The sequence below is a fragment of the Musca domestica genome, unplaced genomic scaffold (genome assembly GCF_030504385.1).
Source record: "Musca domestica strain aabys unplaced genomic scaffold, Musca_domestica.polishedcontigs.V.1.1 3, whole genome shotgun sequence".
Taxonomy (NCBI): domain Eukaryota; kingdom Metazoa; phylum Arthropoda; class Insecta; order Diptera; family Muscidae; genus Musca; species Musca domestica.
This window is the reverse complement of record NW_026712299.1, coordinates 16,121,541-16,133,809: the sequence shown is the minus strand read 5'-3', so window position 1 is coordinate 16,133,809 and position 12,269 is coordinate 16,121,541. Positions and strand designations below refer to the sequence as shown.

The following is a 12,269-nucleotide window of genomic DNA, read 5'->3' as shown; positions in this document are numbered from 1 at the left end:
TGCAAATCAGCTACTAAAGGGTCCGAAATTTCAGTTTTTTTTTTACTAGTGCTTATTCCGCGAATGGTAACACTTTGCTCATGTCTGATTTAAAAGATATATAGTTTTATCCTTTCGCTGAACCAATATGAACATATATTGAAAAGCCTATGTACCCAGAACGGGTCACTCTTTGGTATGAATTTTTAACCGAGACATAATTGAGCCATTTCTCATCGAAAATGTTCAATAAGTGGCTGTTACGTTATCGGACATTTTGAATGAATTTTTGTACACAAAAATTGAAGAGGAGGATATTGGCAACATTTGTTTTCAAGAGGAGGGCCCTACTCGCTACACATCCGAAGCTACACTCAATTTGAAAAAAATATACTATATTTTTAGTAATCTTGTCTCTCATTCCAATATTTGGTTTTCCGTCACCTACAATGACCAATCAACGGAATCTATGTGCATAGGAAAATTTTACTTTCAAGGGCCACGAGATAAATAATATCTCAATAATTTGTTAAAATAATTTAAATTATAAATTCATAATTTTGCTTGAAAATTAATTTTTAATTATCAATGAACAACTGTAATACAGATGAGCTAAACAAGCCAAGTTGGAATAATGAATAATTAAATAATGTACAAAAACAATATAAGTTTTTCCAATTTATGACAAGCAATATTGTAATTTTTATTCAGAGGAAATTGGCGGGAGGAAATTTTACATTTAAAAACTATAACTGATATGATTAAAACAATAAAAACATCCGTTCCTTCAAATAAATAAAATATCCATGATTAGCAAGTGCCCGCTTCTTTAACAGTCCACCTTTTTTTTTACATTCGTTCCAACAGTTCGTGTTTGGTCTTTTACATAATTTGGTGCCCAGACGTAATCCCCATTGCAATTATAGTAATTATGTCCGGTTTTTTCTTTGGTCATAACGCCCATAATAAAGTGTGCTTTTTGTCCGCTTCCAAAATCCCATGAGGAGTATGACCGTTTGTTGTGGGACATAATCATTTTCGGACATAATCCCCAGAAAGAACACATGGCTGAAATTGAATTGAAGGCTATTCTCGTATAGGCCTGAAACCCGGTTTTCGACTCAAAAATTATACCTATCCAACAAGTGGTCGTGTGATGAGCTTGTTTGAAACGGTTCCGAGTAATACTTGAAAATGTTTATTCTTGTACCGGAACATTTTTAAAAATGTCGAAAATGGTCCCTTATGTGCTATTAAGATCTAAATACTACATTATAGCCTTTCAAGGTTTTATATTTTATTCAAGTTTTTCCTTTTTTAGGAAGAATAATATGAACATTTTTACCCTTTACACCAAATTATCCCCAGAATCTTTCAATTTAAAGTTTACCGAGGAAGATATTAGTAAAACCATAGCACAATGGGATCACATAAAATTTTTCTGTCAAAAACTATGTCAACGTCTACATATGTAATCCCTAGAAACCAATAGTTACCTAAATATTAAATTTCAGAATTTTAGCTCTATCCCTTTACCCAATACCAAAGTTAGTAACATTTAGTACGCATATCCAAAATAATCTACATCTCTCAATACTAGACACCAGCAGTTATCCAAAATTAGTACCATTTAGTACTTTTCCAACAATTATCGTACACATTTCTCAAACCTCCTCCATATCTCAGTTCCAGATACTAAAAGAGACTTCAATATTAAATTTGAGAGTTCCAGCTCTATTCCTTCACACAAAACCCAATTAGTACCATTTAGTACTTTTCGAACAATTTCAGTACATATTTCCAAAACCATCTCCATATCTCAACTCCAGCTATCAACAGAGCCCTCAATATCAAATTTCCGGATTTCAGCTATATTCCTTCACCTAATACCAAATTTTGTACCATTTGATACTTTTCGAACAATTACACAAGATATTACACATTTCCAAAACCACCCCCATATCTTAACTACAGACACCAACAGAGACTTCAATATCAAATGTCGGGAATCCAGCTCTTTCCCTTTACCCAAAATCCAATTCAGTACCACTCAGGTCTTTTCGAAAATTATGGTACAATATCAAATTTGAAAATTCCAGCCCTCTTCCTTCAACATAATCTCAAATTTAGAACTATTTAGTACTTTTCCTACAATTATAGTACACATTTCCAAACCTCTTCCATATCTCAATTCTAGATACCAACAGACAGCTCCGTATCAAATATCGGGATTCCAGTCCTATTCCTCCACCAAATACCAAATAATGTACCATTTAGTACTTTTCAACCAATTATAGTACTCATTTCCAAAACCACCTCCATTTCTTAACCACAGATACCAGCAGAGACATCTAAATCATATTTCAGGATTTCAGATCTGTTTCTTCACTCAATACTGAATTTAGTACAATTTGGTAATTTTCAATTCCAGATATTAAAAGCGACCTCAATATAAAATTTGAGGATTCCATCCATACCCATTCACTCAATACAAAATTTGGTACCATTTGGTACTTTTCGTATTAATATGGGAATCTTTCCAAAACACCGCCAAATCACAAACATAGATACAATCAGAAATCTAAATATCAAATTTCTGAATTTTTTCTCTATTATGTAACCTTATACCAAATTCTGTACTATTTAGTACTATTCGTATATTATAGTACACATTTCCAAAATCACTTCCATATCTCAATTCCAGATATCAACAGAGACAGAGAAATTTGGGGAGTCCAGCCCTATTCATTCATTCAGGATTTCAGCTCTATTTCCTCACAAAATAACTTAATGCTGAGTACTTTTCGAACAATTGTAGTACACATTTTCAAAACCACCTCGACATCTCAATACCAGATACGAACAGAGACTTCCACATCAAATTGAGGATTCCAGCCCTATCATCTCACCCAATATCAAATTAAGTACCATTTAGTAGTTTTTGTACAAATATAGTACACTTTTCCAAAACTTATAGTACACATTTCCAAAAATTATAGTACACATTTCCACCACCATATCTTTACAACAGACACCAACGGAGACAACTATATCAAATTTCAGGATTTCATCTACATTCCTTTACGCAGAACTAAATTTAGCACTTTTTGTTCTACTATTGTACGCATTTCCAAACCCTCTTTCAAATCTCAACACTAGATTCCAACTGTTATCTAAATATCAAACTTTAGAATTTTGCCTCGTATCTCTTCAACCAAGGCCATATTCAGTACCTTTTAGTACTTTTCGTACAATTATAGTACACGCTTCCAAAACCACCACCATATGTCCAGGCTACACATGAACCGTGTAATAATAAATTTGAGATTTCAAGCACTATCTGTTCACCCAATACCAAATATAGTACTACTTAGTACTTTTCGTCCACTTGTAGAACCCATTTCCAAAAAGACATCTTTATTATACACCTGCCACAAACTGGGACCCCAAATATAAAATTTTAAAATTCCAGCTTTATCCGTTCATCCTTGAATTTTATCTCTACCCCTTGACCTTATACTAAATATAGTATCATTCAGTACTTTTCGTACAATTATAGTACACACTTCCAAAAATTCCACCATATGTCCAGTTTACTAATAAAAATCCACCATAATACCAAATTATAATGTCAAGCACTCTATGTTCACCAAAAGCCAAATTGTACCAAATATTGCACTATTTAGTATTTTTCGTGCATTTGTGGTACTCATTTCCAAAACCACCTTTTTATCACAAACTTACCACTAGCAACCAAATCAATCATTTTCAAAATTGCAACTTCATCAGGTCTACCCTAAACCAAACTTTCCAAATTTAGTACCTTTAGTACTGTTCGCACACTTAGTACTCGTTTCCAAAAAGACCTTTATATATCAAAATTATTTTTCAATCTAGATTCTCATACCAAATTTACAGTTTCCTAGTTTTTTTAGAAATTTTAGTACCATTTTAGAACTTTTCGTAACCTTAAAGTTCAAATTTCCAAAAACACTTTGGTACATCTATCCTGCTCTCCATCAGTGGCTCTTATTTCAAATTTTAAAACTCTAACTCATTCCTTTTGTCCAATACAAAATATTCAATTTATTTGTACATTTTAGTACTTTTTGTATAATTTTAGTACGATATTGCCACATTTCTCTTACCATTCTCCATTTCTTCAATTCCAGGTGCCTATGTTCACCGGCCCATCTGCTGCGCATTCCCGAAGATCTCGAAGATAATGCCTCGAAAGCTTTGCAATTGGAGCGGGCGCGTTCGCTAGCCTCCTGCAATGGTGAGGAGAGTGAGGGAGCCAAGGGTTTTGATGTCTGCCCACCGAGCAAATATCGTCTACCCACCGGTGAATGTAACAATGTGTCGCATCGCAAATGGGGTGCTCGCGGTGATATTTTCATGCGTCTCTTGTCGGCCGATTATGCCGATGGTGTCAGTCGTCCACGCACCTCCCATGGCAGACATGCTTTGCCAGATGCTGAATTTGTTATTGATCAGCTGCAAAAACACATCGATGGTGATTTAAGGCATCCCCATATCACGGCCATGTTACCAGCCTGGGGACAATTGTTGGCCAATGATTTGTACGAGGTCGCCCAACTGCCCATTGATGGCAAATGTTGTCGCAGCAGCCTGGAACGTAATCCCCATGAAATTGAACAGTGTTATGTGAGGTCTGGAGAAGATTGCAAGGAATATAGACGCTCGGCTCCTGGCTATGATGCTGAGACGTGCAATAAACGTAAGTTTGTCTAAAAAATATATATTTTTTTGAGATTTTATTTGACTGGCTTCCTTTTTCCAGATCAACGTGAACAAATGAATGTTGCCTCCGCCTACATTGATGCTAGCGGCCTGTATGGCTCGACCATGAAGGAATTCCATGACATCCGTACCTTCATCAGCGGTGGTGTTAAGGTGGAATCTTGCAAATATTGCCGTGTCCCCGGTGCCACTGGCGCCTTACATCGTGCCTTGTTGCAGGAACACAATAAAATCGCCGAACAATTGACTCACTTGAACACCGATTGGTCTGAGGAAGATGTCTTCTTGGAAGCTAGACGCATTATTATTGCCCAAATTCAACACATTACCTATAATGAATTTTTGCCTTTGGTTTTGGGTCAGGAGACAACAGCCAAGGAAGGTTTGAGGTGAGTCCAAAACTATACGATATGTTGTATATGTTTCTGATAATTTTTTGTACTTCAGAGTATATGTAAATGATCCTCGCCTTAACTTAGATTGAGAAAGTGGTTTGTACTCTCTCATAAAAATCGTTTTAAAACAAGTAGACAAAAGTCTCCATATTCCACATATTTGTCATCATATTCCACTAATATTTGCCAGTAATATGCCAACGACACTATAACCTAAAATGCATTAATTCCAAGGAACCTTAAATCGATTATTTAAATGTAAAACCAGTCTCATATTTTTAGTTCTCATTTAGTTATCAAATCGAGATTTTTGTTCACAACATTGTCAGGAGGATACTAGTATAGCCATTGTACAATGAATACACATCCAATTTTTCAACGTCTCCATATGTAAACCTAAAAACCAGCAGAGACCTCAATATCGAATTTTAGAACTTCCCTTCACTCAATATCAAATGTAATAATATTTAGTACGCATATCCAAAACCACCTCTATATCTCAATCCAGTATGCCAACAAAGACCTCTATATAAAATTTCGGGATTCCAGGTCTATACATTAACTCAATACAAAATTTAGTACTTTTCGTGCAACCATAGTAGGCATTTCCACCCCCACTTCCATATCTCAATTCCAGGTACTAACAGTAACTTCAATATCAAAATTCAGGATTTCAGCTGTGTAATTTCCCCCCATTACAAAAATTTAGTACCATTTAGTACAATTATCATACGTATGTCTAAAACCAACTCCTTATCTCAACCACAAACACCGATGGCGATATCCATATAAAATTTCTATTCCTTCACCCAATACCAATACAAGATAGGATAGGACGCATTTCTGAGCCAACGCCTGATCTCAATCCTATTTGTGGCAATATAAAATTTCACGGTTTCAGGTCTATACCTTTACCCAAATTTAGTTCAATTTAGTACTTTTCGAACAATTATAGTACGCATTTCCAAACCCACCTCTAAATATACAATCAATCAGTGTAGTAGTAAAGATTTTCGAATCCACCTCAATATGTCCAGGCTACACATGGACACTGACACTAATACCAAATTTCAGATTTCAAGCACCCAATACAAAATTTGAAAGTTCCAGCTTTATCCGTACACCCTAAACCAAACTGTTCCAAATTTAGTGAAATTTGTTACGAAATTTCAAAAGTTTCTATCCTATCCCCAATCCTACACTCCAACAGTAATTTTAATTCCAAATTTCAGGATTCCAACTCTATCAGCTTACCCAAATCCAAATTATACCAGATTTTGTACATTTTAATACATATTAGTATTACCTACATCATACAATCCAATATCAATTTTATTTCCAAATTTCAGGATTCCATCTCTACCGGTTCTCTCAAAATTTAAATTGTACCAAATTAAGTACCATTTAGTATACATATGTACGAATTTCCGACATACTCCAATCCTACGACAAAACAGTTATAATATTTCCAAATTTCAACATTCCATCTCTAGCGGTTCTCCCAAAATTTGCGTGCATATAAGTACGAATTTCGAACTCTACCTCCAAATCCCAATTCTACACTCAGCCAGTAATAGTAATTTCAAATTTCAGGATTCCAGCTCGATCCGTTCCACCAAATTTAAATTGTATTAAATTTAGTACCGTTTATTACTTTTCGTATACACGCGTACACACTTCCAAAACTGCCTCCCTACATCGACTTTACTCCTCAACCTTGATTTCCATTTCAAATTTCAAGTTTTTGGAGTTAGAGAACCATTCACATGATACGAAATGGTAATAGAAATTTAGTACATTTTGTAAACTTATTGTGCGAATTTCCAAAAACCCTTTGGTACATCTATCATACACTCCATCAATGACCCTCATTCCAAATTTAAGAGTTATAGCTCTACTGCTTTCCCAAATGCCCATATTTAGTAACTTTTCGTAACGTTCTTATATGAATTTTCAAAATAAAATCAGACTTATCTTATCCCTTCGGCCCTAGATTGGGCCTCTTCCAAAAATTTTAGGATTCTAGCTTCAGCCGTTTCGTTAAGTCAGTCAGTATATTAGTTTACCCTTTAATTAATATAAATTGTGCCGATCACCTGCTCTTGGTTAGCTGCATATTCTTTGATATTTATATGTTTCAAAAAAATTGAAAGAAAGGATTTTTATACCCTCCACCATAGTATGAAGGGTATATTAAGACATTCCGTTTGTGAAACCTGGAAATATACATTTTAAACTCCACAAGGTGTATATATTCTTGATTAGCATAAAATTCTATGTCGATTTAGCGATGTCCGTCCGTCTGTGGAAATCACTCTAGCTTCCGAACTAAATGAAGTAGGTTGATAAAAAAAAAATTATTTACCGGAATTGTTTCAAATTTGGTATTTGAAGTTCGTAATGGGTACTACAGTCTAAGACAGAAAATTGTCTGTGCAGGTCCACGTTTTCATATATCCCCCATATAATGGTACCTCCCGATATTCGGTATTTTGATGATTTTAGCGACATTATTCACCGGAATTGTTTCAAATTTGGTGTTTGAAGTTCGTAATGGATACTACAGCCTATGACAGAAAATTGTCTGTGCAGGTCCACGTCTAGCCCCAATATAACGGTACCTCCCTATATTCGGAATTTTTATGATTTTAGCTACATTATTCACCGAATTTTTTATTCGAGATTCGCATTTGAATTTTGTAATGGTTTATGACAAAAGTTGCCTATGCAGGTCCTCGTCGTCGTTTAGACCCTAATATAACAGCTACATTCGATATTTTGAAGATTTCAACAGAATTTTCAACGGATTTAATTTTTTTGAAAATTGCCAAAATCTTTCCAAATTGTGGAAGGTGTTCAAAAATCGGCCCGGCCGAACGTACTGCTTTTTTACTTGTTATAGTTACAAAACATACATATTTGTATGAAAAAAATTCTTTCAATCCTTGGTTCACTCAAAATTTCACGATTTTATTGAATTATTTATATTCTTATTTTCCAGACTTGCTGCTGAAAAACACTCCACCAACTATTCCAGTACAAATCGTGGTGGAATTTTCAATGAATTCGCCACCAGCGCCATGCCAGCTTTCCTCACCATGTATCCACCAGAGATGGTAAGATCTCTCTCTCTCTCTCTCTCTCTCTCTCTCTCTTCTCTTTAATTCATAACATTCATTATTAAATTCTCGTTTAATCTTTCACAGCTTTCCCACACCATGTCCGCTGCCCAACTACTGTCTGTACAGGCTTTGCAAAAATCCCTTTTACCCTCTACCGTCAACGAAGAAGGTTGGAGTGAGTTGGCCTTGGCCTTACATCGTGCCCGTGATCATGGCATACCAGCCTATGTTCATGCCTTGGATTTGTGTGAGAAACGTTTCGATGATAATGCCAATATTACTTTTGATAATTTGGCCAAATACTCGACCATTCCCGAAGAATATATTACCAATTTGAGGGATATCTATCAAAGTGCCAATGATATTGACCTATTGACTGGTGCTCTATTGGAAGATCCTGCCGTTGGGGCATTGTTCGGTCCAACCATTACCTGTCTGTTGACATTGCAATTTGAACATTTGAAAAAGACCGATCGTTTCTGGTATGAAAATGATATACCACCATCGTCGTTTACTTTGGAGCAGCTGAAGGCCATACGTCAAACCACATTGTCCGGTTTGTTGTGTGCCTCGAACCAGGTGGCCGAGGCTCAGTCGAAGGCCTTTATTGTCCAGGATAATTTCTTGTGAGTTTTGAGAATTTTCGAATTTGGAGGGACATTTTATGAATGGTTCTTGCTTTTCCAGGAATACTCTCTTGGGCTGTGACCAAATTGCCAAATTCGACTTGCGCCCCTGGCAATCGAATACCGATGAAATCGAAGCCATTGAACATGTCGAGGTTGAGCCTGAGGTAAAGGAAGTCATTAGTGAATTGAGTCCTGATCTCTTGGAGGCCGCTGTGGAGAGGGCAAAAATTGAGCTGGAAGAACGTAAACGTTTTGAATACGAATCCTGGTTGGCACGTAAGTTTGAGAAGGAATCTAAATTGGAAATGAGTTTTGAATTTGTTGTTGTTTTTTACAGAGGGTGGCATCAGTGCCAAGAGTCCTGATGGTGTGGCTGCCTCTTTCAGCAAGGCCAATCGCCAAGCCCTACTGCTGGCCAACTCTTCCTTGATCTATGAATTGGCTTCCAATGAAATTGTCAACACCCTGAACTCCATTAATCGCCGCAAACGTCAAATCTTCGATTCCAGTCTGAGCAATTTCAATCGCAACGACTTGACTGAAACATTGTCCACCATTGACATCACCAGCTTCTTGCCCACAACTCATCAGGCCACCAAGGAATGTGATGATCCTGCCGTGTCCTGTGATACTACGACACCTTTCCGTACCATGACCGGTTATTGTAACAATTTACGTAATCCCAGCTGGGGTAAGGCCTTGACAACCTTCTCACGTCTCCTGCCGGCCCAGTATGATGATGGTGTCTCGAAACCAAGATTGTTGGCTGTCACCGGTGCCCCCTTGCCCAATCCCCGTACCGTGTCAACTGTCATTCATCCTGATATTTCCAATTTGCATACCCGCTACTCGCTCATGACTATGCAGTTTGCCCAGTTCATTGATCACGATTTGACCATGACACCCATTCACAAGGGTTTCCACGAATCCATTCCCAGTTGTCGTCGCTGCAATTCTCCCCAGACTGTGCATCCTGAGTGTAATCCCTTCCCAGTGCCACCCGGTGATTATTATTACCCTGAAGTGAATGTGACAAGTGGTGAACGTTTGTGCTTCCCCTCGATGAGATCTCTGCCTGGTCAATTGACCCTGGGTCCTCGTGATCAGATCAATCAAAATACCCACTTCTTGGATGCTTCCATGATCTATGGTGAAAATCCCTGTGTGGCCAATCGTCTGCGTGGCTTCTCTGGCCGTTTGAACTCCACCATCCATCCCATACGTGGCAAGGAATTGTTGCCTCAAACCAACTCCCATCCTGAGTGTAAATCACGCAATCGCCTGTGCTTTGATGGTGGTGATGATCGTGCCTCCGAACAGCCAGGTTTGACTGCCATCCACACCATATTCTTGCGTGAACATAATCGCATTGTTGAGGGTCTGCGCGGCGTCAATCCCCATTGGAATGGTGATCAGTTGTTCCAACATGCCCGTCGTATTGTCAGTGCCCAGGTCCAACACATTACGTTCAACGAGTTCTTGCCACGTATTTTGAGTTGGAATGCTGTAAATTTGTATGGCTTGAAGTTGTTGCCCCAAGGCTACTACAAGGACTATAATCCCTCATGCTCTCCGATTATTTTCAATGAATTTGCTGCTGCCGCTTTCCGTATTGGTCATTCGCTGCTGAGACCTCACATTCCTCGTTTGAGTCCCCAACATCAGCCCGTTGATCCTCCAATTCTGTTGCGTGATGGTTTCTTCAAAATGGATGCCATGTTGCAGGTAATTGCTGTTGGGTTTACTCGAATTGAAATTTTGAGAAACAAAATTAATTAAATAATTTTTATTTTTAATTTTAAAGCCCGGTATTATTGATGAAATTGTTCGTGGTCTGGTTGCAACTCCCATGGAAACCTTGGATCAATTTATCACTGGCGAGGTAACCAACCATTTGTTCGAAGATCGCAAGATTCCCTTCTCTGGTGTGGATTTGATTGCCCTAAATATTCAAAGAGGTAAGGATGTTTTTTCTGATTTTTTCATCTTTTTGGAATGTTAATAAAATAATTTGTTCGAGGTCAATTTTTTGTTTTTTTTTTATAGTTTTCCAATATTTTTTTATGAATAAACAAAAAATAAATTAATTAAAAATATTAATTCATTTCCAGGTCGCGATCATGGTCTGCCATCGTACAACAACTATCGTGCCTTGTGTAATCTGAAACGTGCCACCACCTGGAATGATTTGAGCCGTGAAATTCCCTCTGAAGTTATTGCCCGTTTCAAGAAAATCTACCCCACCGTGGATGATATTGATCTATTCCCTGGTGCCATGACAGAGAGACCGTTGCAAGGTGGCTTGGTTGGCCCTACGTTGGCCTGTATCATTGGTATTCAATTTAGACAGTTGAGAAAGTGTGATCGTTTCTGGTAAGTTGTTTGGAAATTTTGGAAAATTAAAAGTAGATTTATTTTTTTTTTAATTTTTAGGTACGAAAATCAAAATCCCGAAGTGAAATTTACCGAAGCCCAATTGGCTGAAATCCGCAAGACAACATTGGCCAAGATTTCGTGTGAGAATTTGGAAATTGCCGGTGATATGCAACGTGCTGCCTTCGATTTGCCCAGTAATTTCTTGTAAGTAGCTAAAACAGGCAATGTAGGATTTTAGGTATTCAAACAGGACAATAGCTGCTAAAGTTATCAATGATTTTTCAGAAATATTTAGGATCTATTTGACATGTTTCCGTTTTTTCATGTTTGTATGAAAACACAATTTATTTACAAAACAACAATAAATGGCAATTCTTAAACGGAGGCAATGCAGCAAGAGCTATGGACCACCAATCCTCACTAGCTCCCTTGATTTTGTCTGAGGATAATCTTAAAAATTCAGGTGTTTCAAATTTGGGCCTACTTTAAAATATCCCTGGTTCCATGTCCCATTTCTAAGCAAAGTGTTGCTCATAAATTGCCTACCTCTCCACCAGCCTGCTTGCTGAGGGGTTTTATGAATTAATCAAATATTTCACCCTTGTCAATTCTTATTAAAAACGTATTTGAAAAAGATTTCACTAACTTCATATACGTTTCTCAGGAAGTCCTCTGTGCATTGCTTTGAAGGTCCTTCAGAAATGTTTTAAAAAAATCATTGATTTTCCTTTATAAAATGTTCCTTAAAAACTTAGGTTAAATGCTTAAAAGGTCCTGAGATTCCGAGTATATAGCTCTGAAAGTTTCCGAAAAATACAGGAATCTTGCTTCGAAGGCCCTTCAAAAATATTCCTTAAAGGTTCTATATTATACCTTAAAATATGTCCTGGAAAAATCAAGATTCTTTGTTTGAAGGTCCACAATTCTCATTTACAAAATTTTCACCAAATTCCGGTTTATTCAGGATGATCCTTTAAAGTCTTCCTAAATAATCCACCCAAAAA

General features: G+C 37.1%; 1 protein-coding gene across 1 annotated transcript in view; it reads left to right on the top strand.

The window, feature by feature from the left end:
• The window catches only part of LOC101892480 (uncharacterized), a 107,945-nt gene that overhangs the window by 91,943 nt on the left and 3,733 nt on the right, over nt 1-12,269 (top strand). The window contains exons 2-10 of the mRNA XM_005179676.4: nt 4,152-4,720; nt 4,784-5,132; nt 8,140-8,254; nt 8,345-8,886; nt 8,948-9,165; nt 9,227-10,614; nt 10,694-10,847; nt 11,001-11,262; nt 11,323-11,469. Coding sequence (XP_005179733.1) covers nt 4,152-4,720; nt 4,784-5,132; nt 8,140-8,254; nt 8,345-8,886; nt 8,948-9,165; nt 9,227-10,614; nt 10,694-10,847; nt 11,001-11,262; nt 11,323-11,469 — 3,744 coding nt within the window. The remainder of the gene's footprint in view (nt 1-4,151; nt 4,721-4,783; nt 5,133-8,139; nt 8,255-8,344; nt 8,887-8,947; nt 9,166-9,226; nt 10,615-10,693; nt 10,848-11,000; nt 11,263-11,322; nt 11,470-12,269) is intronic.